Genomic DNA, 27,958 nt, shown 5'->3' with positions numbered 1-27,958 from the left:
TAAATTATGCAATATTTTACTGTACTATGAACTGTATTTTACTGTTGAGATGTTACACAGTATGTTACTGTATTTTCAGACACGATTTGAATACGAGATGCAGCGTGGAAGGCTGTACATTCATGTTGCCTAAATTCTCTAGCCTTTGTGAACACCTAAAATGGCACAATTGAGATGAAATTTGAATGAAAAATCAAAAAAATTCAATAAAAGTGAATGGTGACTGAGACTAACGTTCTGCATAACGTCTTGTTTTGTGTTCTACAGAAGAAAGAAAGCCACATGGGGTTAGAAAAACATGAGGGTGAATAAATGACAACATTTTCATTTTTGGGCAAACTGTACTGTATCCGTTTAAACAAGTTAAAAGTTGTTCTAATCCCATGCAACTTTCTTTCTTCTGTGGAACACAAAACAAATGTCATGCAGAAGGTTAGTCTTAGTCACCATTCACTTTTATTGCATTTTTCTGTAAAATGAAATTGAAAGGTGTTACGAAGGAAGGCAGTGAAGGCAGACGAGGAGAGCGGGTCTAAATGCAAGCTTACTTTATTGGAACAGATAAAGGAATAAACGCAAAGAAAAACCCTCAATGGGGAAATAAACACAAGACTGAGAAAACAGTCAGGGAACACATACCATGCTAACAACATTCAACGATTGACACCGATTGACCAAACAGACAGGGTTTAAATACACTGACAAGGGAAGACAGGAACCAATGAACAACAGAACTCAAAACAAGATAACAAGGTGAATAAACAGAAACCAATGGTAAACTAATGAGGACAGGTGAAAACAATGACAGAGAACACGAATGCTAACAGGGAGACTGTGGAGCTAAACAAAGGACAAAAGTGAAAACTACGGAAAACAAAAGGGACAAAAAAGGTAAACAAAGGGCAACGGTGAAACAAGACAAGGTATACATAACAGAACAAAGGGCAACGGTGAAACAAGACAAGGTATACATAACAGAACAAAGGGCAACGGTGAAACAAGACGAGGTATGCCTAACAGAGCCCCCCCTCAAGGATCGGATTCCAGACGATCCGAAATGAAAAGAAACAACTATAAAAAAAAACACCAAGAGCAGACGGGCAGACCGGGGGCACGAGAGCAAGAAGGCAGTCCAAGGGGGCACAAAGGGCAGGCAGGAAGTCCAAGGGGCACACAGGGCAGGCAGGAAGTCCAGGGGGGCACACAGGGCAAGGACAGGTTCAGGTGGTCTGGGAGCTGGCCACAGGGCAAGGGTAGGTTCAGGAGGCCTGGGAGCTGGCCACAGGGCAGGGACCGGTTCAGGAGGCCTGGGAGCTGGCCACAGGGCAGGGACCAGTTCAGGGGGCCTGGGAGGCCTGGAAGGCTCGAGAGGCTTGAGAGGAGGAGCCCTAGAAGACTCAAGTGACTTGAGGGGCGGAGCCCTGGGAGGCTCGAGAGGCTCGAGAAGTGGAGCCCTAGAAAGCTCTGGAGTCTCTGGGAGCAGAGCCGTAGGAGGCTCAAGAGGCGGAGCCCTAGAAAGCTCAGGAGTCTCTGGGAGCAGAGCCGTAGGAGGCTCGGGAGGTGGAGCCGTAGGAGGCTCTGGAGGTGGAGCCGTAGGAGGCTCTGGAGGAGGAGCCGTAGGAGGCTCTGGAGGAGGAGCCGCAGGAGGCTCGAGAGGCGGAGCCCTAGAAAGCTCTGGAGCCTCTGGGAGCAGAGCCATAGGAGGCTCGGGAGGTGGAGCCGTAGGAGGCTTGGGGAGAAGGGCCGTGGAAGACTCGAGAGGCTCTGGAGGCGGAGCCCTGGAAGGCTCGAGAGGCTTGAGGGGCGGAGCCCTAGAAGGCTCGAGGGGCGGAGCCCTGGAAAGCTCGGGAGGAGCTCTGGGAGGCTCGAGAGACTTGAGAGGCGGAGTTCTGGAAGACTCGGGAGGCGGAGCTCTGGGAAGCTCGAGAGGAGCCCTGGAAGACTCAGTAGGCGGAGCTCTGGAGAGCTTGGAAGGCGGAGCTCTGGAAAGCTCGGGAGGCTCGGAAGGCAGAGCTCTGGAAAGCTCGGGAGGCGGAGCTCTGGAAAGCTCGGGAGGCGGAGCTCTGGAAAGCTCAGGAGGCTCGGAAGGTGGAGCTCTGGAAAGCTCGGGAGGCGGAGCTCTGGAAAGCTCGGGAGGCTCGGAAGGCGGCGCTCTGGAAAGCTCGGAAGGCGGAGCTCTGGAAAGCTCGGGAGGCTTGGAAGGCGGAGCTCTGGAAAGCTCGGGAGGCGGAGCTCTGGAAAGCTCGGGAGGCGTAGCTCTGGAAAGCTCGGAAGGCGGAGCTCTGGAAAGCTCGGGAGGAGGAGCCCTGGGAGGCTCGAGAGGCGCTGACTCTTGGACGGGCACGACCACTGGTGCTGGCTCAGGGACGGTCGAGGCTACAGGCGCTGGCTCACTGACATCGGAGGCTACAGGCGCTGGCTCACTGACATCGGAGGCTACAGGCGCTGGCTCACTGACAGTCGAGGGCTCAGGCTCGCTCACCGTGGCTGACGAGGACTCAGGATTGCTCACAGTGACATGCGTTGGCGCAGGCTCGCTCACAGTGACATGCGTAGGCACAGGCTCGCTCACAGTGACATGCGTGGGCGCTGGCTCGCTCACCGTGACAGGCGTGGGCGCTGGCTCGCTCACCGTGGAAGGCGTGGGCACAGGCTCGAAGACCAGGGCAGGCGTGGGCTCTGGCTCGCTGGCCGTGGTAGGCGTGGGCTCTGGCTCGCTGGCCGTGGCAGGCGTAGACTGGGGAGCAGAAGCCTTTCCTCTTCTCCTCCTCCGCCGGGCGGACGAAGCTGGGAACACTGGCTCATTGGCCGTGGCAGGCACGGAAAGCCCAGAGGCGGAAACCGGGATCGAGAGAGGTGGTTCCCCGGCAGCGAGTTCTCCCAAGGCTAGACTCACATATTCTCACGCCACGTGAGGTCTCCGGAGTTCGGCAATTCCCACAGCTGGTATGTTGGTAGCCCGAGATGGTAGATGGTCTTCAGGGATGTGTCGTCGAAGCCGGTGTGGATGGCAACAGCGGAAAAGAAGTGGGAGTACTCGCAGATGGTCAACTCCGCCTGGGTCAGTTCCATAAAGTAAGCTGCTAGATCCATATTTGGTGGTCAATCGTTCTGTTACGAAGGAAGGCAGCGAAGGCAGACGAGGAGAGCGGGTCTAAATGCAAGCTTACTTTATTGGAACAGATAAAGGAATAAACGCAAAGAAAAACCCTCAATGGGGAAATAAACATAAGACTGAGAAAACGGGCAGGGAACACATACCACGCTAACAACATTCAATGATTGACACCGATTGACCAAACAGACAGGGTTTAAATACACTGACAAGGGAAGACAGGAACCAATGAACAACAGAACTCAAAACAAGATAACAAGGTGAATAAACAGAAACCAATGGTAAACTAATGAGGACAGGTGAAAACAATGACAGAGAACACGAACGCTAACAGGGAGAATGTGGAGCTAAACAAAGGACAAAAGTGAAAACTACGGAAAACAAAAGGGACAAAAAAGGTAAACAAAGGGCAACGGTGAAACAAGACAAGGTATACATAACAGAACAAAGGGCAACGGTGAAACAAGACGAGGTATGCCTAACAAAAGGTGACTGAGGCTGTCATCTTGCTTACCATGTTCTTTTGGGTATGTGTATGTGTATGTGTGTGTGTGTGTGTGTGTGTGTGTGTGTGTGCGTGCGTGTTTTTGTGATTTACGAGGACAATTTTGTAAGTTACAAATTAGTAATTACAAGGGTATTATGCTATAAATGTGATTTATGAGGACATTTCTAGTGTCCCCATAATTCAAATCGCTTAAAAATCATACTAAACAATGTTTTATTGAAAAAGTAAAAATGCAGAAGGTTTTCTGTGAGGGTTAGGTTTAGGGGTTGTGTTAGGTTTAGAGGATAGAATCTATAGTTTGTACAGTATAAAAGTCATTATGTCTATGGAAAGTCCTCATAATGATAGGTAGACCAACATGTGTGTGTGTGTGTGTGTGTGTGTGTGTGTGTGTGTGTGTGTGTGTGTGTGTGTGTGTGTGTGTGTGTGTGTGTGTGTGTGACGATGAGGATATACACTTATACACATGAACTGTTAGGCTTTTTATGTGTAAGTCACAACAACTCCAGCAGATATAGAGACCAGACTTTCACTCACTTGTACTCCAAAGTTGATCATGCTTTGTAAGATCTCTATTAAACGATTAAAAGGATAGTTCCCCTAAAAATAAAAATTTTGTTATCCTTAATTCACAATCACAGCTCTTAGTGTCTAAGAGCTCCTTCCTATGGAGGAAAGAAAGTCAAATAAGTTTTGAACAACAAGGGAAATAAATGTTGACAGAATTGTCATTTTTGGGTGAACTATACCTTTGGGGGCAGTGGTGGCTCAGTGGTTGTGGCTTTGGGTTACTGACCAGAAGGTCAGGGGTTGAAGCCAAAAAACTGCCAAGATGCCACTGTTGGGCCCTTGAGCAAGGCCCTTGACCCTATCTGCTCCAGGGGTGCCATATCATGGCTGACCCTGTGCTCTGGCCCCAGCTTAGCTGGGATATGTGAAAAAAATTATTTCACTGTATATGTTAAAAATGAATAATGTGTGACAAAAAATAAAGGCTTCTTCTTAACCTAATGAGAGATGCTTCAATGTCTATACACGTTTATTAAGTTACTAACAACATATTTGAAATGTCTTTGCAAGGGTAAACCTACACACACACACACACACACACACACACACACACTGTCTATTTAATTATTTTTCTTTATTTTTAGGGGGAATTCCATTCTTTACAGCAGAAAATGGATGCTGGCAATTGAAGTCCCTGTGACCGACCTACTAGTCATAACCTCTGCATTTGACATTCTATTTGGTTGTTATTATGTGTTTAACATAGAGTACCAAGTTGAAGCAGCCACTACTTTGGATTTCATTCAGAGGTAAGGTCTGAATTATGCTATAATATTAAGTAACATTAAGTCTTATCAAGGTAATTTATACTTTAATTGAAAAAATATTCCATAATTTATACCAAAGGTCATTCTTATGAACCAATAATGGAATATTTCAGCCAAAAATTACAATTCTGTCCTAAATTAGTCATCTTTGTGTCATGCCAAAGCTATATGACTTACTTTCTGCCATGGAACACAACAGAAAAATGTAGAATGTGCTAGTTGTTCTTTTCCATGCATTTACAATGAATGGGTACATACAATTTCAAGCTGAAACAATTATGCTTAAGCACCATAAAAGTAGTCCATACAACCGATGTACTAAATTCAAAGTCTTCTGAAGCCATACAATGGTTCTGTGTGAGAAACAGAACAAAATCTAAGTGATTATTTACTGAAAATCTTAACATCTGCCCAAACATTATCTCCTTCAAAAAAATGTCAAATTTTTGTAATTAAAGGAATATTCTGGGTTCGATACAAGTTAAGCTAAATAAACAGCATTTGTGGCTTAATGATGTTTACCACAACAACAATAATAATAATAATAATAGATTCATCCCTCCTTTTCTTTAAAAAAATTATAAAATGAGTTTTCAGTTATGCACTTACAATGGAAGTCAATAGGGACAATTTCTGGAGGGTTTAAAAGCAGAAACGCAAAGCTTGTTTTATAAAAGCATTATTTTATTATTATTATTATTATTTATTATTAATTAATTCTTTTGTATTATTAGACCTCTACATTGTTAAATATCTTATTGTTGTTTTTTACGGTTGTTTAAGGGTAAATGATGTACGTTTTCATGGCAATGAAGTTGTATAATTGGATATAACTTTACATAGAAAAGGTTCGTAAGCAATTTTATCACACTAGAATCATGTTAACACACAAATTGTTTACATCTTGTGTCTATACCTTTGAAACAGTGAGTATTTTAAAGTTTACGGATTGACCCCATTCACTTCCATCTGTTACCTAGGTTTTTGCGGTTTTTAAAGAAAAGTAGGGACGAACTGAAATTATCTTTTGAGGTAATCAACATTATGCCACAAATGCTACACTTGTATTCAACCCAGAATATTACTTTAATGTTTATATCAAATAAAAAGTTGTTCTGATTCACAGAACCAGTTTGAATGGTTCATTCACAAATCGGACAGACATGGTTCTCAAGCTCAACTTAGTGAAAAGTGATTAACAACTTAAATTTGTGTCAGTTTCACACACAATGCTATATGGCTTCTAAGGACTTGAAATATAATGCAGTTGAATGGTCCACTTTTATGATCCATTTATTATGCATTTTTGTCTTTTTCAAGCTTGAAAATGTCCCCCATTTATTGTAATTGCATGGGAAATAGTGACTACCATAGTCTTTAGAATTTTGCCTTTTGTGTTCAATGAAAGAAAGTAACTCAAGAAAGTTTGTAATGACATGAGGATGAAGGGGCTGTCATAATACACTTTGTGCTCCATTCATTCCCATTCAAATGTAGCCGAATGCTGGAGACACAAGTTCCTGCAGAGAAATTTCAGATTCTACCGCATACAAACAATCAAGTTTGGTGAACTCTGGCCTGCGAATCTGAATGACGAGAACACGTGTGAGCAATAGAAGATGGAAATATTACACATTATCCTCTTTGTTCAATTCAAATGATACAAATCTTAAAACTGCATGTTTTTATTGTTGCAGGAAAGTGAGTAGAAAGAACATTTTAACATTTTGAATAATCTGTTATTTATTGTGTGATTTATTATTTATTAACAAGAAGCCGTTGCACTTGACATCATATACTGGTCCATTGTTGTGTCCAAAATCATTTATTCTGTGTCTATGTCTGAAGTCTTCTGTGACCATCCTTTGAGTAAATAATGACAGAATTTTTAGTGAACTACTCCTTTACAGCAGCTTGATTCTTTTAAGATCACTTATGATTGTCTTAAAGTAATCTGCCAAGTTTTCATATCTTACATAGCTCAAACATTTTTCAAACAAATGGTCTAATGAATTATATTTCTTTAATGCAAAGGATTCATTGTGAGGATCAATCCTGACAACAGCAATCGCTCCTCAAAGTTCCAGATCAGCAAAAGAAGTGGGAAGATGGTGCAAAGGAAGAACTCTGGCCTGAACCCTCATGTTGCCTCCTTCATCAAAACCTTCATCAGTTTGTAGATTATCAGCTGTCAAAATTATTAATCTACAAAAGTTCAATACATTCTGCTCAGGAGAGTTTATATGAGTTTGTAAGTTCTTAAGATTTTTGAGTTTTTATTATCAAAATTGTTTAGAAATTTAAAAAATGAAAGTCTTATTATGTTGTTTAAACATGTTGCAAGTTTGAACAAAATTAATTTTAAAATGTAAAAAATATATTTACAATGCAAAGAACTCTGGTAAGTTTCATCCATCAATTCTATTAAAGGAATAATTCATCATGAAGTGATGAAATTGTCATAATTTACTCACCTTCATGTAATTCCAAACCTGTATGAATTTATTTCTAACACAAAAAGAGATCTCTGAGGCCCTCATTACAGTACTGTGGTAGTGGTAGATTTACTTTAAAACTTCAAAAAGGATGCAAAATAATCATAAAAGTAGTTCATTCATCTTGTGTGTCATATTCCAAGTCTTCAATTTCATGTTCCTTCAAGATCCTTCATATTCCAAAGATTGTGAATATGACACACAAGGTGCATGGACTACTTTTATGATACTTTTGTGTTCTTTTTGAAGCTTCACTATCACTACCCTCTGTATTGAAAGGAGCAAGATTCTTCTAAACATCACTTTTTGCATTCAGGAAAGAAAGCAGTACAGGTTTGGAATTACATGAAGGTCAGTAAATATTAACAAATTGAATCTTCAAAAAGAGAGTGTGTTGAGTTAAACAACTTGGTTATACAAATTTTATATAACTATTTTACATTTATATAACTATAGGTTAAAAGAGCTGTATGAAAGAATGTTTTTGTTAATGATCATTAATGATCAAGTAAATGATGACTTTTGTTCAAGATAAAAATGAATCAATCTTGCTCAAGGTAAAACTTTTATTGTAAGGATGATAATGCTTACATGTCTGTTTCATTATTGAAGAATTAGAAAAATGAATTTAGACTGTGTTGTCATTATTGTTTATTCACTAGCATTTTTGAAATACAGTAATTTTATAACTTTTACATATTATTTTAAAGTGCATAGCTGGAGAAATTGACCAGACAATGACAGTATATTTTACAGTATATTTATTGTATTACAGTACATTACAAGACCATAAAATTACTGAACATTTACCAGTAAAAATGTTATACTGTAAATTAATTTACAGTAAGATGAATGTTACTGTAAATATCAATACAGTATTGTTACTGTAATTTCTCATTACAGTAAGTTAATGGTGAACTGCAGTTTTTTACAGTGTTACCTTTTCTCTGTAAAGTTATATAGAACTTCTTTGCCATGATGATGTAATGCCGTAAACCCTAAGAAATGGCCATTTAAATAACTTTACTGCTCAGATAATACACTAGTTCAAACAGAAGAATTAAAGAAGCTAAGTGCTTTTTTTAATTATTAGCGATACATTTTTGCCTTAACTGCTACAAAAATTGCCCACATTCACTTCCATTGTAAGTGCATCACTGTAACCTTGATTTTTGCTTTAGAGGAGGGACAATTCAGACACATTTTTGAGGTAATCAACATTATGCCACAAAAGCTGTTGTGTCCATTGAGCTTAACGTGTATTGGAACACTTCTTTAAAGCAAAAACATGAGACAAAACAAATTAAATTCAAACTAGATTTTAACATGTTCTGATGAAAATGTGAGTGAAAAAATCAAAAAATCCAAAAAGGACAAAAACTCAAAAACATGTTGTAAAACTTTGATGTGACCTGGCTGGAACAATTAATACAGTATGACATATTGATCAGACTTCCTTACAACCTCATAAAATTAATTATAGCATCTACTCTAATTAAGATTCTTTGTCTTCATCATAGGTCTGATCACTTAGTAAAGTTATAGCATAGCTCTCCTCAACAAGTCGACTGATTTGAGGTATCATTCATGTCTGTAGCACAAACAGCAAGAAAGTATGAGAAATAGTAATAGTGATGGTTGCCATATCAAATATCACTTATAAACACGTGTAAGGGAAAAAATACAATTCAAATGCTGCATAAGAGCAATCAATATGAGCAAACCCCTTTGAGAAATCCTTTTCCTCATAAAATTAAAACTTAAACTTAAGGAATGGAAGCATCAGTTAAGCTGCATTTTGAAGCATCAGTAAAGCTGTAAATGGAGACAAGATTTGCTTTTTAGAACAGTAATTGTTGATTTACCAACAGGACAGGTGCTAAGCTATGTTGTCCATTCCAATTAAAACAGAGATGTTCCACACAAAATGAAGCTAGTTGGTGACAGAAGATGTTGAGAGAAAAAACAAACAAACAATGAAACCTAAATGACAAATAACTGAACTGGAAAAGACTTTCTATAGGAAAAGAAAAATTTTGACTTCCTTTCGACTACGTGTATGTTTATGTGTGAGAGATCAGTCTGGCTATTGTCTTGTCATCTGTGGCTCTTAACGGAGTCTGAAACATACTGAAGATCCAGCGACATCCTCAACACCACGTTCAGAGAGGCACTTACCCTTCCACATGACCTACACACACACTTTATTCTTAGTACAGTGTGTGGTTGATTCTGTCTGTGAGTAAGATGCCACTTTGCCGTCTTATCTTCTCATGTCTGAACTTTGAAAGCGTCTGTCAATCATCTTTCAATTGAGCCTTTCAGCAAAAACACCACAATTGGCCACAACGAGACAAATAAATAAGAAAAACAAATGATTTCCATATGAATGTTTGTCATGAGAATTAACTAAATACAAAAAGCACAGAAGATTTCTGACCTCAATGGGGAAAAGATGACAATGACTGAAACATCTTTAAAGTCACCATCAAATCAAAATTGACAGATAGAATAATGGATCAAATCAAGCCCAGATGTATAAAATCAAGTCCTGTCCTAAATTTTTGGTTGAATATACGGTTTCATTTTGAAATACAGTATGTCAAAGTAATGGTTGGGAATGCTGTTTCCTATTAACATTAAACATTTATATCTCAAGTTAATATATATATATATATATATATATATATATATATATATATATATATATATATATATATATATATATATATATATACTGTATATATATAAATAACATATATTTACTTATGTTTTTATATGCAAATTAATGGTGAATTAATCTTTGTTTTAACATCTTATTTAACTGTCCAGGTGTTCAACGTGTTCACGGTGGTCGCATATTGACTCACCTCAATCCAGATGGGGCAGACTAAGCTCAGTTGCCTCCATGTCTGAGACCGTCAATCCGCACATCTTATCACGTGGCTTTTTGAGCATGTTGACTGCAGAGACGTAGTGTGTTTGGAAGCCCACGCTATACTCCGTGGTATCCACAGACAACTCACCATGTGCCCCACTGAGAGCGAGAACCACATTATAGCGACCACGAGGAGGTTACCCCAACGTGACTCTAACCTCCCTAGCAACTGGGCCAATTTGGTTGCTTAGGAGACCTGACTGGAGTCACTCAGCATGCCCTGGATTCAAACTTGTGACTCCAGGGGTAGTAGGAATGTGTTTTTTCTTAAAATACTAACACCTTCTATGCAATCAACTGTGTCTTCCAGCACAGAGACTGTAAATTGGTGTTGTGTAGGACTTAATTTGGACAATGATGAAAAATATTACCATGTTCAATCCCATAACAAAAGCAGAGAAGAAAAACACAAAAGTAGTGTCTTTGGAGACTGACAGATCTGTTTGAAAATAGGGCCAAATAGCCAAATAGGTTCGGACTGGCCATTGGGAGAACCGAGCGGGCTGGTGAGTTAGCCGAGAAAAAGGCTAAAATGAACCGCCGCATTATGCAGAGTCACAAAAACGGACCACAAAACGGCGCCGTGATGTGCACAAAAGGACAGCACACAACGTTTGGGCTAGCCTGCGATTCTGGTGCCCTTTGCATGATATTCCAAATTGTTCCAGCCCAATTTAACTCCTATTAACGTGGTATAAATGGAATTGCAAAATCTGGTTGACACCTTTCTACCATCACACGGTATATATGTCATACCACCTAAACCTACTTTAAATGTTAAATTAACCTTACTGGCAAATTACAATCATTTTCAAGATTCACTCCTGCTTCCAACAAATACTTTTTTCACTGAGCAAACACATAATAACAAAGTTGAATGAAATAAAAGAAAAAGCTTGAACAAGTGTTTAAGGCAAAATAGCTCTCAAAAAGTCATTTCAAGGCAGGCACTGTTGACATGTGTCCCGCTTGCTAACCTCTTGGTGAGCCTTGGTCACCGAGCTGGTATTATTTAAATCACTCTGAGGCTCTTTCCCTTTGTCCACCCCCCTTTGCTCTCTCTCTCTCTCTCTCTCTCTCTCTCTTATCGTTCCATAAGCCCTGCTCCCTATCCCTCCATTAAATAAATTGTGTTGTAATAATCCCCTCGGCTGCGTGCTCCTCATATTGGTGGACATTTTGATTACCCCACTTTCAGTCTATCCAGGGCACTTGATAATTCCCACTTTACCTTCACTAAATTAGAGCACAGGGGATGGGGCAGGTGGTCAGTCTTGCAGTGGCCTCCAAGCTGACCTCTTACTTCGACAATTTTTTCCACATATTCTACAATAGCGATTTATATCTCCCCTGAAGACCATAAGGATGCATTTCAATCATGTGCCTAGAGTAATTGACTCTACTGGGTATATAGTCATTTTATGTGAGATTCTACATTTTAAGGAGTCTGTATGCTCAGATTAAAGGGGATAAGCATGGTAGCAGGCCGAGCCAGCCATAGCCTTTTCTCTATGTTTCTCCTCATAGAGTGTTAGATGAGGCTGGGGCCATCTAGCTATAACACGCATAGGGGAAGGTGTTCTTTTTTAACTCCTAATCTTCCAGGGGGAAAAGACCCTGTGGAGACCACATCCTGCCCAGGCTGGGGGAGGTTAAATGTGGCGAATACCTCACATGGGTTTTTAGGCCATATGTAGAAGTTGCACGGTGGTAGATCCTACCTGCTGAGAGGGAGGAGTTGCTACAGGAAAAGCGACTGGGGGGCAGAGGGGCTGCCCAAGGGAGACGCGGGTCTGTCGGTAGGGGGACCGTACCACGGAAAATACACACAGGGGGCTTAATCCATGAAGGTGAACCCTGTGGAGCACCTATTCCAGTACAGAGTAATTAGTACCCGTAATGGGTCTGGTCGGGAATTCCTCCGCTAAATTAAAAGCATGCACCGGACACAGCAACGATAAGGCTGGGTCTGCCTCCACTCGGGGCAGCGCTTTCAGGATCACTACCTGGTCCCTAAAAGGGGTCATAGGAACCTTGGGCACGTAGCCCTGTCGTGGTCTTAGGATGACATGAGTATCTGCTGGACCGAACTCCAGGCAAGTGTCACTGACAGAGAACGCTTGCAGGTTTCTAACCCTCTTGATGGAAGCGAGCGCAATCAGGAGGGCCTGATAATCTGATAATCAGGTCTAGGGACCTAGGAACTTACCGTATTTACAATAGTTACCATGGTGGGCTGCTATAGCGGCAACATATACTGTACCTTCAAGGTGGAGGGGGACAGCTGAACGCATATCATAGAAAGGGTCGGTGTTGAGGCAAAATCGAGACGTGGAAGTAAGTGTCCTTCAGGTCTACTGCTGAGAACCAATCTTGATGCCGGACGCACGTTAGAATGTGTTTTTGCGTGAGCATCTTGAACGGGAGTTTGTGCAGAGCCCGGTTGAGAACTCGCAGGTCCAAGATTGGTCTCAACCTACCTCCTTTTTTTGGTACAATGAAGTAAGTGCTGTAGAAACCCTTCTCCATCTCAGCTCGAGGGACAGGCTCTATTGCGTCCTTTTGCAAAATGGTAGCGATTTGGTTTGCAAGGTGCTGGCTTTTTCGCCAAGCACCGAGGTGGGGCAGATGCCGCTGAAACGGGGCGGATGCCTGGCGGACTGAATCGCGTAGCCGAGTCGGATGGTCCTGGCCAGCCAGCGTGACGGTTTGGAAAGCGTGAGCCATGTGTCCAAGCTCTGCGCGAGGGGCACTAAAGGGACAATCGTTTTTGACATACCCGGTGGGGCTTCGCAGTGGTGGGGAGCACATAGTATTGCATCGCGAGGCAAAGTTGCGACCTGAGGCATGTGTGCTGAGAAGGAACTCAAGGCAATTACCTTGCTCCACGTACCAGGTAGGGGGTGGGTTAGTGACTGAGGAGGAGGTCCTGGTAAGGCATCCTCCGGACTCGTCAGAACTGGCCGACCGGGGTTGTGAATGCTGTACAGATGCGGACGTGGAGGTGAAGTTTCTACGTCCAGGATGCGACTTCGCCTGTAAGGTTCTGTTGCCGGGGTGCCGTGAGAACGGAATTATTGAAAAAGTGGGTTCCACAGTTAATGAAAAAACAGAAACCAAGGATTCTCCACCCGGGAAAGGAGTGGTCTGGCTACCTGCCCCTGAGCGAACATCTCATCGCCTGGGCGGTTTGTCTCAGGGGTGCTTGGGAGCCTTCCGGGTCCTGGAGGAGGTTTGTGAGACAGGGGGCATCTGCTTCCTGCGGGTGGCTCTACGCCGGTGCTGGAGTGAAAAAGTTGACCAAGATGGTGACGTGGTAGCACGCAGCGGCCACTCCGTGCTATTTTTGTCACTTAGCCCGACTTTTAGGGCACATGGACATCAGAGCAACCGGTGTTTGTGTCTACCATCGCCAGACACTGTTAAAATATAAGATTCATGCAACAACCAAGCTGCATGATGATATGCAGGAGTTGCAACGCGAACTCGCCTTGCTGAGGAGACCAGGCCTCCAGTCCTCAGCGTCACCTGATGCCGGTGCCCGGGGGAGGGGACGTCGTAAGCGGTGTGTGAGGAAGCGAAAGCGAGGCAAGAGGGCGGGGGTCCATGCTAGGCTAAAAACAAACCCTAGCCGGCCGGCTCTCCTGTCTATCCTGCTTTCAAATATTTGCTACCTTTGTTTTCACAAAGACGTGGCTCAGCGACAGAGTTCCGGACGCTGGCTAGGAGGGCCCTTCGCAAGCCGGTCTCACGTCTGCAGTGAGAACATGAAACATCCACAAACGCTGCCTCGGTGTGATCGCGACCCAGACACACAAGGCAGCACCTATGGCCATCAGAAGTGGAGAGATATCTGCCGCATCCAAGAACAATGCAAATGCGGAAGGGCATCTTGATAAAGATGCGTCTTTAAAAAGACATTCAATGCTAAGCGTTAACTCTTATTTTCTTTGAAAATAGTACTCTTTTAATAATAATAATAATAATAATAATAATAAATGTTATTTGTAATGCGCCTTTCTCAGACTCAAAACGCTTTTAGAGGAGTGTTGCTCTTTTAAAAGTCTGTCGAAGCGCCCAGGGGCGTGGACTGCACTGGCGTGCAGAGGAGAGAGAAAGCCGCTGGCAATGCGCCGTAGATCCAACAGGAAAGCTCTCTAGAGGTGAAGTGGAACAGAGTGAGGCTTCAGCTCGCTGAACACACACACAACCGCTCGGCTCCAAAGAAAGAATCTGACTGAACAGAGGCACATCCCGCATTTTAAACCCGTATGTTCGGGGGCGGGACATGCAAATTCTGTTCACCAATTTGGCATTGGCCTTTTTCATATTCAGAGGTATCCGAAGCTCCCGAAAGAAGCCCCTTGTGTCACTACAATCGACACAACGTTGATGACAGTCTACAGTTACTGTTAGCACGCTAGAGCACAGCATACTGTCAACCATTAGAAAAGTTGCAAAATGCTTTTGTAATTCACCGTTCAACAATGATTTTCAAGACTATTGCCTTGAAAACTGTGAGCAATGTTGCCTATAATAGATTTTTGTAGTAAAAAGTCACTAGTTATAGATATATTTGTTGCGTTATTGAAGGACAGTGCATACCATTCATGTACTGCTAAAAACACGTGTGATTTTTAGGGCTTCCTTAAGACAAACTAGTTACTGCACATGTTCAATTTTTACATTGATTTGTGCATTGGACTGTGACACGTGTAGGTGAGTATGTATGAGATGTTGGTCTGACTCGTCTCATTCTCAAATAAATCATGAGTGGGATACGATTGCAAACCTGCGAGACCCAAACAAATCAATAGACACACACCAAACAATCAAGTGCAATCAAAACCTGCAGAGAGCATCAGACACAGTCATTTGAGCTGTGAGTAAAGTGTGTGTGTGTGTGTGTGTGTGTGTGTGTGTGTGTGTGTGTGTGTGTGTGTGTGTGTATTGTACATTATCATTTCATCATTGATAAATAATCTAAGATGGTGAATGAAGACAACAGAGATGCTGATTCCAAATAAATGGTCAATTCAAAATTTACTTTTTACTCAATATTTAAGAACTATTTATTTTTTGGCTTGTAAATGATCAATTTGTTATTTTAACACGTTAACATTACTTATGAGTGACTTATATGGTTCTGTTTCAGTTATGATGCTACCTTTGAAGGTTACTGCCAATTTACACAATATAGGTAGCATAGCAGCTCACTAGGTTTTGGGAGAAAGCATTACTCTAAATTATCCCTTTAACTTAATTAACCATTATATGTGATTATCAGTTTATTGTTTAATTCAGTCACAGACATCAGAAAACAGCTCACACACATCACTTTGACAACACCTCTTACTGTACAACACATTTCTGCTGTAAAAAACTACAACTCTGTGAAGGACAGATGAAGAAAATTATGTAAAAGTGAGACAAAAAAACATTTTATCCAGAGAACAACACTACACTATATCTCTACACTGAAAATCACAGGCTTTCTCTGTCTCTACCTGTAGAACTGAAGGAAAACATCAAACTGTAATGTGCATTCTGTATTCTAAAGCTGCTCCAATTTACTTTAATGAATTCAGCTAGATCTGAAGAAAAGAGAGAGAAAAATAAACCAGGGAGAGAATACTTCCTTCATATTTTCTGTGGTGGAGGTAAGTCCCACAGGGAGACATGTGGCTGCTTATGCAGTATGAATAAAAGGCTGGAAATAGAAGTTACTGAGAGAATGATTAAGAGAGAAGAAAGTGATAAGAAAGAGAGAGAGAGACAAAGAGAGATAAATAGAATGATGAAATGGGCTACTGTCTACAGAGGTACTGTAGAATTAATTGACAGACACATCACCTAAGGATTCCTCATTTCCAATGTGAGTTAAGACCAGGGATGTGCATTAAAGTCAATAAGTCTATTTTCATTTTATGTTGAAATTTACAGTGCCTTTAGGATAAAAAAAGACACTTTTGAGGACCCCAAGACTAAAATACACCTCTTAAAGGGATAGTTCACCCAAAAATTAAAATGCTCTCATCATTTACTTACCCTCATGCCATTCCAGAATTGTAGGACTTTTTTTCCTGCTGAATACAAACAAAGATTTGTAGGTGAACGGGTACCAACATTTGAAGATCCAAAATGCATAAAGGCAGCTTAAAAGTTATCCATATGACCCCAGTGGTTAAATCCATATCTTCAGAAGCCATATGATAGGTATTTGTGAGAAACAAATCAATATTTAAGTCCGTTTTTACCATAAATTCTTCTCTCTGCCTAGTAGGATGTGGTATGTACGAAGAATGCAAATGCCAAAAACAAAAGAAGAGTGTGAAAGTGGAGATTGATAGTAAAAAGGACTTCAATATTGATTGTTTCTCGCGCACATCTATTTTATAATTTCAGAAAACATGGATTTAACCACTGGAGTCCTACCGATTACTTTTGTGTTGCTTTTATTTTAATTTTGGAGCTCCAAATTTTGGTACCCATTCACTTGTATTGTATGGATCTACAGAGCTGAAATAATCTTCGAAAATATTTGTTTGTGTTCAGCAGAAGATATAAAGTCATACACATCTGGGATGGCATGAGGGTGAGTATATGATGAGAATTTTAATTTTGGGGTGAACTATCCCTTTAAGCATCTTCTAGCTGTCAAATTTAAAAGGTTTCCAAATCTGGTGGATAAAGCTGCATCATAACACAAGACCCCACCAATCCAACATCTTGTGGTTCTGCTGATTAAACATTTATCTCTTGATGTCATTGCTTCTCTTTTAACATTTTGTCATCCAAGTTTTTTCCTTTGAACGTGAAGTGCAGAACGTTATAGATAAAGCAATTCATCATAACTGAGGTGTTCCTCTGTGGAATAAAAGGCTCAATTAAGGCTGGATAAAATAAATACAAGATAAAACAAATACTGAGAAACTGCTCTGCTTTAGAGTTGAAAATGAGACTATAGATTGGATTATGGTGCCATGTTTAATCCTTATTTGCTCTCAGAAAACACCCACCCTCTCTCTTCTTGCTGTTCTACACCACTCGTATTATACAATATCTGACATGAGACAATATTGCCTGAAGCCACCAGTCATGGACACAATGCCTCCAGAACTTCTCAGAGCCTGGTGTGTAATTAATGAAAGCCAGGCTCCAACTCCAACTCCAATTACAGTATATCACCCAGTGTTTTAAATCACTGAATAAAATCATTAGGGTTTTGCCCTAAAAAAGAATTTTATTTTCTACCAGCAACCAGAATTGGCTTTTAGTAAATGTTCTAAAGATGCCATTGAGTGTCACATACATTACAGTGTCCAAAATTACATTAGTGAGTAATACTTATGAGCGATGTGCACTTAATCTATAATTATTTTATGGAACTGTAAGTAGTTACAGTTGTACTGTTAAATGTACTGTTATTACTTTCATAATTAATTATATTACCATTATTTTGTGCATTAATTAATTATAGTAGCATTACACTGAATGTAATGTGCTACAGATAATTCTCATTATCCTCAAAAGGGATTTTCATGAAGGTAATACTGTATGTTTTTAAAAATATAAATTACTGTAATGCAATGATTTTTAAAAATCAGCATATATTAAAGATAGTAAAACAAATACTACAATAATGCACAGATACATTACAATTGCAATAATTGTTTTTCTCACATTACAGTAGAGAAAACAGGAAGTCAGTACCCAGACACCATACTCCTGACATGAAATAAGACAGACCAAATAGCGCACAGCAGAGAATACAACTGAAACCGAGCAATCACACAAAGACAGACAAAGAAACACAAGACAGACATGGGACGTTGATGCCACGGTCCTGTCAGACAAAAACCCAGAATGACAGAGAGACAAGACCAGAAAGCAGAAATGTTGTACAGTAAGAGGTGTTGTCAAAGTGATGTGTGTGAGCTATTTTCTGATGTCTGTGACTGAATTAAACAATAAACTGATAATCGCATATAATGGTTAATTAAGTTAAAGGGATAATTTAGAGTAATTCTTTCTCCCAAAACCTAGTGAGCTGCTATGCTACCTATATTGTGTAAATTGGCAGTAACCTTCAAAGGTAGCATCATAACTGAAACAGAACCTTATAAGTCACTCATGAGTAATGTTAACATGTTAAAATAACAACATTTTTAGATATGATTTGAATATTTTATTGACAGGTTTAGTGAAATTCACCTAGTTACTGTATAAACTTGTTTTTCCGCAGGTTTGCTGCACCACAAAAGTGGCATCTGGACCCATAGGTGCCCAAAAGCAATATTAACTTCTTCACTGTGACCATTGTAACCACTTTCTATAAGTCAATTAAAAGAGTCTGCAACTTGCTTAGATGCACTGCTCTCTGACATTTCAATTACTGCTGTCACTAGCTTAGTTTCCATCCACTTTTCACGGCATTTTGTTATCGACAAAGTGAAAATGCGTAAAAAAAGTTTGGGAAATTTGCTGTCTTCTGCGTGTTTCCATTCAAATGGCCTTTTATCGGTAAAAATGGTGTTCGTGATGACGTCATGCCTAAAAAAACACTTTGTAGCATAAGTTTTGGTTTATCACAAAATCGGCCCTTAAGCCTTTTCCATACAGAAATGTCTGTTTAGTACTAATTGTCAGTGTTGGGGAAGCTACTTTGAAACTGTAGTTTGACAAGCTACTAATAATTTTAAGAAGTTAAGCTAGAGTCAAGCTACTCTTTTGAAAAAGTAGTTAGCTACACTACAAGTTACTATCAAAAAGTAGCTAGCTACATTTAAGCTACTTAATGAGGCAATTTTTTTTAATGTTACTATCAATCCAATAATCTTAATAACAAAATGTACACTAATTACATTTATTAATGAATGTATTAATTAAATACATTTAATGTGTTTAATTAAATATATTAAATGTATTTAATACATTTAATGAATAGTAACATTAATACAGTTAATAATGGCCATAAATTTAAATACCACAATATAAAATAAAAACAAAATATATACACTTTTCAGTCCTGCTGTGGCCAGGTGTAGCCTACTTCCCTAAAGATCTATTTTTTTATGACAATCTCTCCTTGGGCTGGTATTTTTTGCTTGTTACATAATATTTAGTGTGGATAGTATGTGAATAAAGACTCGGGGCTTGTTTCTCCCCTCACATGGGTTCATTCTCATTGTATTTTATGTGTCTTTTTTGCCATTGACATGCAAGTGCCAGCTTTACAGGTCACTTACAGAGGTTGCTCTACAAATATTTGTTTGCTTTGTTCAGGTCCAAAAAAAGTGGACGGATGGTCATCCTAGATTGTTGCATAATACATGCCATAAATTATTTATTTTTCCAATCGTTTTATTTATTTTACATGAAAATAATAGTTCATTAAATGCTAAGAAATGGAGAAATCAAATAGTTCTGCATATTTATAACTGTATATTTATAAATATTATAATAATAATAATTCACTCACTGCTCCCAGTAACGCACAGATGATGAGAAGCTAAACATATTTACAACAGAAACAAAATCCCTCCAAAGGCAATAATAACTTTTTAATTATTTTATTTAAAATTGTTAAGATAAATATACTGTTGTGTGATCTATTAAGAACAAAGTGTCTGAAACTGTCATTGTTATATAGAAGAATAATATAGTGTTCTTTTATCATTTTCAGATTTGCCTACCCCTGTATGTCTTGTAAAGGTAAACAAACTGTGGTTGCTCGCATTACATAACCATCAGACAATCTCTTCTTATCCAAGTGAGCCGTAATAAGCTCTCAGTAGATGGCGGTAATTCACTATTTTTTGTTATCTGCCATTACAAAAGAAGAAGACTACCCTGCCTGATTCTGATCAGCTGACAGAAATATGCTGCCAGATCGTCGGACGTTTTGTCGGTAACAGTTTGGCTTCCACACAATAAGAAAGGCTGTTAGTTATAATCTGACCAACATGATGTAGCGTTTGGTCACGCTACACCGCTACTTGCTGGAAAAAGTAGTACACTAATGGAAAAGCTACTCTGTTTTAAAGCAGCTGAGCTACTGTCAAGCTACTGAAAAATGTTGTTAAGTTAGTATCGTCGATACATGTAGTTAGCTACTCTGCAAAACTGCTAATTGTGCCAAAATCTTTTTCCTCTGAAGTTTTGGTAAAATGGGGAGAGTATTCAGACAATTTATTGAAATTAGCCAGCTTACCGGTACTGTCATTTTACTTTCACAAATAAAAGCAATCAGAAGACGGAATTGCAATCAAAAGGGAGCTGTTGCCCTTCTGCTAGGACTGTAATACTGATCCTGATGTTGCGCCTATCACAGGCTGCCACCGGTTCCGACCCGAAAGCAAATATCCATGGCCCTATTCAAGCTGACAACCTGCACCAAGTAGTGGCAGAAACTTTCGGTCTTAGTATAAGGATCATCCATTGATGTGTATATGCTGTGTGCACAGCTATTAAAAAAACATTAATGCAGAGTAATATCAGGGTTTACAAATGATATTTTCCTGATATTCAATTGCCTATTTTGGACAATCATCTAACCTAAAGCATTCCCATCACAACTGAATTATGTCCCACATATTTTTACAGCAACTTTTAATGACCAACTGAACTTGATTGTCATCTAAAATGTATTTTACCATCATAATGCAATTTACATTTTCTAAAGAAGCTCAGCAAATGCGTTCCGAGGTAAAGAGGGTTAGATTTAAAATATTTACATTTTTAAAATGTTCAAAAGCTTGTTTTATTATAGTCTTGAAAAAAGTGCAGAACATTCTGAGAATGTCATTCAGCCGACTTTTTTCATCTACAGAACAGGGTATGGGTAGTTTAAGTTTGTGTAAAGAAAAGGCAAGTATATAGGCCTAAAAAAGATATTTTTTTTTCATTTGGTAATTAATTATTATATTTAATGCTTTATTTATTTGGTAGGCTACTTTATTTAATTTAATACAGGGATTTTTGGCGGCATGTTTTCAAAAGTATAAACAATAATTTTATAGAATTGGTCTATGTTAGTGTTCCAGTAAAGCACACTGAAGCTTTTCTCCAAGTATTGTGTATTCATTTTTTATTTAAAACATCTTTGTGCACAGAAATTACATGTTTTTTGTATTGTGGGCTAATTCCATGACTGCTGTCTATTATTGGAATATTATTGGTGTGGAAATGCAACTTTAATGAATACACGGATGGCTACCATGACTCAAATTAATTAATTAATAAAACTGGGGTAAATACTGTGTTTCCAGTGTTTCCAAACCAGTTTTTCACAACATTTGAAATCGACATAGAGTTTAGGCACTAGAGTTAAACGGGAAAATATTACGTCGGCACTTGTGAAATTATAGTGATAATTTGCGTTTCCATCAGCTTTATTTTGATGTGCTAAAATGTTTTCACAAAAAATCCTTGGATGGAAACGTAGTTACTATGTCTCTTATAAAGTATGTGCAAGAGAGTGCACTGTGTGTAGAGGATCTCACTCATTATAGCCAGAGAGTACCTGATCTGTGCTGATCTGCTGCCTGTGACCTGTGGAAGGTTGAAGGGATCAATCAAATGGCTAAATTACAGTGATACAGATAATTCTGTGCATACAGATGGATGGAGACATGCAAGATTTTAATTGCTGATTCCATAATCACGGACACACTGGGTTTAAGTGCAGCTGAAACAGAGGTTAATTTTTATGCATATGGTAAAACACTAATTACATGGCCATTATGCAACAGCAGACATAAGCCACCCTGACAAAAATTTAAATATAAAAAATTCCATCATTAGTCTTTTTTTAAAGCTACTTTCTACAAAGGCCAGTTATGAGAGGGGGCTGGAGCTCCGTGACTCTGAAACAGATTCAGCAACTAAAGTCTTTTAAGAGCATGACAAGATAAATATATGGTTGATGACACTCTGCACAGAAGAGGATTTTTGAAGTGTGGATAAGTGTATTGTGTAAAGAATTGAATGATGTCATAGACTAGAAGAAGGTACCAGATAAGCTCTGTTACCAAACCTAGTCAGCTGCCTACCTAGAGTGTGTTTTTAGGCATCATAGGTGCACTCCCAAAACAAAGGTTGTTCCAAAAGTTAGGCATCAACATTATGCTGCATTATAAAATCAGTCTGGGCTAATTCTAAAGCAGCCTAACTTTCACAAATCTTCACAAATACAGCAATCCCAGAATGCACTATGAATAATTATTTTGGATCATTTTAGGCAAATTTATGTTACCCAATATTAACTTCTTGTTTAATTGTATCATATTGTATAAAAGCAGTATCACACTTGCTTTCTGTTGTGTCATTATCTTAGAAATATGCTAATTTTTGTCATGCCGGCAGAAGACTGCAAGGGAGCTCACTAGGTTTTGGAATAGAGCTATAGAATGTTTAGGGGTCAATGAAACATGTTGTGCTGTCCTTTATCCTCTATAATGTGTGTTGTAGTGTGTGACCTTATAGTGGTCATTTTAGACGTATGTGTTGTGTCTCGAGAATACCAGCAAAAATCTGTAATCCAAGATGTTTAAAGAAATAGCCTAATTTATCTGCCATTTTTTACTCACCTGTATGTATTTCAAAACCTGAATGCATTTATTTTTTCACTGAACACAAAAGGAGAATTTTGAAGAATATTCAGAAAGTCTGGTCCATGCAAGGACATTTTATATTGACCATGTTTGCCATCAGTGTTGGGTTAATAACTTTAAAAAGTAATCCACTACAAATTACTCATTATTTATCATATTGCTTTACTAAATACTTCATTGAAAAAGTAATTAAAAATACAATTTTCCACTCAATAAATTCAACACCTCACATTTTTCCTACACAATGACTCGTTACGGGGCCATAATTCATGTTTTCTACATAAATAATATATCTGAAATAAGAATAACCCTATAATGTACTTAAAATAATTAAATTAAAGTCAGTACCAGTAATCTGATTACCATCATTTAAAATATAATGAATTACACTACTTTATGGGCTAAAATGTAATTATATTGCAGTAATTTGTAATTGGATTACAACATGTCATGCTCCAAAAAGAACCAAAAAAAAACCTTAAAAAGAACCATAAAGGTAGTGAATAGAACTTGTGCACTATATTCCAAGTCTTCTTAAGAAATGCACTGATAACAAAGATTAGAACCAATGGTGTTTTGGCTTCAATAAACTTCAAACATGCAGCGATGCTTTGAGGAGCACATTGTTAAATCTGAACACAAGCACTAAATAGATTTTTGGTCTGTTCCACAAATAAAGGTAATGCATGTCTTCAGAAGACATTGGAATATAATGCACACATTGTCTGGATTATATTCATAGTGCTTTATCGTCCTTTTTAGAGCTTGGCAGATGTGGTCACATTGAGCTATGTTAGATCTGTGTAAAGATCTAAAAAATTTCTCCTTTTGTGTCCCATTGAAAATCCAAACAGAATTTTTTATTTTAAAGGTGCTGTAAGCTATTTTTTTTAATGGGAAAAAAATGCAAAAAAAAAAGAAAGATAGATCAGAGAAAGAGAAAGATCATGGAGAACTCCATGATATCTCATGACTCCATGTGTCATGAGATATCTGACCTGTCTCTGTGACAGTACAAGACTCTAGCCGCGGTCCCTGAAGCTTTCTGCCTGTCAATCTTGTTTGGGTGTTCTCATAATACTGTAGTTGCAGCAAATTACTGAGGCTTAATGCCATCCTTTAAAAAATAGTTCACCCAAAAATAAAAAGTCTATCATCATTTACCCACCCTCAGATGTGTGTGACTTTCTTCTGCTGAACACAAATTAAGATTTTTAGAAAAATATTTCAGCTCTGTTGGTTCATACAATGCAAGTGAATGGGTACCAAAACTTTGAGGCTCCAAAATCAAATAAAGGCAGTATAAAAGTAATCCATATTACTCCAGTAGTTAAATGCGTATCTTGATAAGTGTTGGTGAAAAATAGATCCATATTTAAGTCCTTTTTTACTATCAATCTCTACTTTCACTTCCACATTCTTCTTCTTTTGCTTTTGGCGATTCACATTCTTCATGCATATTGCCACCTACTGGGCAGGGAGGAGAATTTATAGTAAAAAAGGACTTGAATATTGAATATTGATCTGTTTCTCACCCACACTTTTCATATTTCTATTTCTGAAGATATGGTTTTTATGGTTTATGCCGGCTTTTGTGCTTTTGAAGCTACCCATTCACATGCATTGTGAAGACCTACAGAGCTGAATATTCTTCTAAAAATCTTCATTTGTGTTCTGCACAAGAAATTAAGTCACACATATTGCATAAGTCATGGCATTAGGTTAGCAAATTACAAAAATTATTTTCCTTTTTGTGGTGAACTATCCCTTTAAAACAGTCTATCAGAATATTTAGAGCAATATTTGTGAGAAATGTGGAAAAATGCATCATCTCAACCCCTTACAAAGTTGAAAAAACCAGCATACGGTGTCTACTGCAGTGACGAATTGTCAGGGCCAGTTAAGCCTTTACTGCTGGCCTAACATGCAAAATAAATAAATATTTTTCATCCTTTCATTCTCAATCACCTTTTTGCCAATGTAATTTTAACCGCTTACCAATCTTAATTAATCTACCAACAAATATTGAAAAACAAAAAGTTTTTCCAGTCAGAATTTATTACTTGATGCTCACAAGCAAAGTGTGACAACTGTTTCACAAATCGCATGCCCGAAGCGGCACGTGAGCCTCATCAGGCCTTCAGAATTTCCACAGAATCCCTCAACAGTGCAAATGAATGAGCAACTAAAGTCAGATTGTCCGATTCATTGGAAAATCAGATTGATTGATTTTTTGTTCTTGGTGGGTGTGACCTTTAGGATATGTCCCGGTCGAGGCCTTCTAGCTAGCCTTGAGTGACGCAATCACGATTTAAGTTGCAACTTTTGGAAATCGCTTGAAAACTTTAGTGTGACGGAGAGCGTTTCGAAATCAAAAAGCCGTTTTCAAATGTATCCGGATTAATGTAGACATAGCCTAAGTGTAAATTAGGCTGCTGGAGCATTCAGTGTTGGATAAAGTTTTGAAATGTAGTGCGTCATTCCATTCAACTCGGAAAGTCGGATTTTATATCTTCCTACTAGGAAAAGTGCAATGGAATGCATCTTGAAGTCAGAATTACAACTTGTAGGCTTGTGCTGAAATTCTCAACTCTGATTTCTCAGAGATCCAGGGGCATGATTTCACACAAACATGTCGATAATCAGGGAGATATACAAAGTAAGTGATAAACATTCACTTTATGTAATATCGATTAATGAGTTTGTTTCCACATTACATGATATTAAAGCTTGTTTAACAAACGCCTGCAGAAACATGTGTATAAACATACACATTTTGATAATCGTACACCTGAAGCACAAATGCTAGTGCTGCAGCATTGTTTATCAATTGGGTTGCTAGGAGATGTCTCTAATGAGAGTCAAACCCCTGCTAATCTTACAGGAGCATTGCAGTTCTGAATATCAGGGAATGGAATGCATTTATGGTTGGAGATATCAAGAAGGAATATCCCTCATCCAACTTGAATGGAACACAGCATAACGTGTACCCTGACGAAACAAAATTTATTGCAAGTCTTATTCATTGTGAAACTGTGTTTTCTTAATGGGATGTATCAAATTGTAGGCCTAGACTGTAAATGCACGGCTCGCCACTGGTCTATTGGATACTTTGTTGTCAAGAAAAGAATAAATGTCCTCTCTCTGCACACACACACACACAGCAACCAAGGATGAAACAACATCTTATTATATCAGTCTCTTCCCACGCTACCTTTCATATCCTCCAAGAACACTGTTACAATCTCATAATGTCGACGATAATAAAAAGCATGTTCTCAGAATCAATAAGTAAACAAGGCAAACAGCATCATCTCTCCAGAGGGGGTTGGGATAGTTGTTAACCCTGCACTCTGTCTCTCACATATTTAGCCAAAACAACCTTAATTACTTTTTCATAATTGGCTTGACAATCTTAAAAAAGATAAGACAATCTTTGAATTTGCATAGCAAAAAAATTTTGTGTTTAAAATCAAACGTTCACAAACCTATGTGTATATACAAATCTACTTGTATTGTACAAGCAGAACATACCAAATCTATACAATCAATGTCATCCCATAAGGACACCTCTTAATAAAGAGAGAGGATTTTGTGTAAAATTTAAGCAGCTAATGCACTTTCACTGTCAGCTACAGAGATTGGGGCCAAAATGTTGGCTCTAAAATACAAACAAAACAAAGAAGCAAAAAGATACAGTAAATCAATAATAGAAAAATTAACCTGAAGTTTTTTTTTTTTTTTTTTTACTTCTAATTGCCCTTTGGCTCACTATATGTTGCATGCATTTGCATTTGCTTTTATAAAACTGTTGGGTTCATCAAATTGATAAACCTGATACTTTATGGAGTTAAGCATGTAATAAACTATTATAAAGAATGTTACATGCATTTTAACATTGACGTGATTAAGACAATGACAAAATATAAATCATGACACATAAAATGCACTTCTTTGACCTAAAAGTCCATCATGAAATTACCCTTATTTTAAGGCTATTTTTTTTTCTCAACACGCATTAATATATTGGAGATTTGAAATAATCGACATTTTGTATCACATTACTCAATATAATAACTCTTATAATGAATGGAAAGCAATGCTCAATATTATTTTTTTTTATGTCAGTTTATAATTATTTTCCCCACACACTGATTAGTCAGGTGTAAAATAAGCAGTATTTTAAAGGGACATATGGACGTACCTGAAATCACTGTAAGGGTGAATAATCCAGAACCCAGCGGATTTGACCCGTTCTTGCTCCCGTTCCACCGCCTTCTCGCTCCCAAACATTCTAAGGGAAAACTTGTTGACCCCTGGCTGAAGCATCGCCCCGAACTGCCTGTGCATGAAGCCGGCTTGGTAATATCTCTCATCGTCTGGTAAGATATGCTCGATGCCCTCCAGCTTTATAAAGCCAGCCTGCTGATCGGGGTTGCCCTGTTGCTGGCTCGCACCGGGGGCATCATCGCAGGCACCGCCTTGCGCCCCGGGCTCCGCGCCGCCACCCGCCGCTCCAGGGGTGCTCTCCTCGCTCGGGGTGACTTCTCCATCCGTGATCAGACGCCTCTCCTCCGCTGCATCCGAGTCATGGACGTGCCGACTGGTGATGGACGAAAGGCTACCCCGGAACCTCCGGCAGTCCCCGTTGGAACTGGTTTTCAGGGGTCTTCCGATGTCTGTCTCCATGATCAAGGACTCTCCGCTTTTGGTCTCCCCTTTGCAACTAGCCCCCCCGGAGGTCGGCGACGGAAGGGGCTTCATCCTGATGCTCTTCCTCCGGGTGTCCTTGTCGGTGTCTTCAGCTTCACCCATGATCGAAGATTTCTGTCCGATGTGCTGTGGCAAACTGTAGAGCCTTTTACGCATGGAAGAATGCAACCTGTCCATTATGACATTGAAACGGTGGCGCGATCAATTCAATTACATATGAATCCAGATTTGCTGATGT

The 27,958-nt window shown here is 39.2% G+C and overlaps 1 protein-coding gene across 1 annotated transcript in view; it reads right to left on the bottom strand.

Annotated features, from left to right (window-relative positions):
- Positions 1-27,897, bottom strand: part of LOC127661807 (potassium/sodium hyperpolarization-activated cyclic nucleotide-gated channel 3-like) — a 116,233-nt gene extending 88,336 nt beyond the window's left edge. Inside the window, exon 1 of the mRNA XM_052152703.1 lies at positions 27,212-27,897. Coding sequence (XP_052008663.1) covers positions 27,212-27,897 — 686 coding nt within the window. The remainder of the gene's footprint in view (positions 1-27,211) is intronic.
- Between the last annotated feature and the right edge of the window lie 61 nt (positions 27,898-27,958).

The sequence above is a fragment of the Xyrauchen texanus genome, chromosome 21 (genome assembly GCF_025860055.1).
Source record: "Xyrauchen texanus isolate HMW12.3.18 chromosome 21, RBS_HiC_50CHRs, whole genome shotgun sequence".
NCBI lineage: Eukaryota > Metazoa > Chordata > Actinopteri > Cypriniformes > Catostomidae > Xyrauchen > Xyrauchen texanus.
This window is presented reverse-complemented; position numbering and strand designations above follow the sequence as displayed.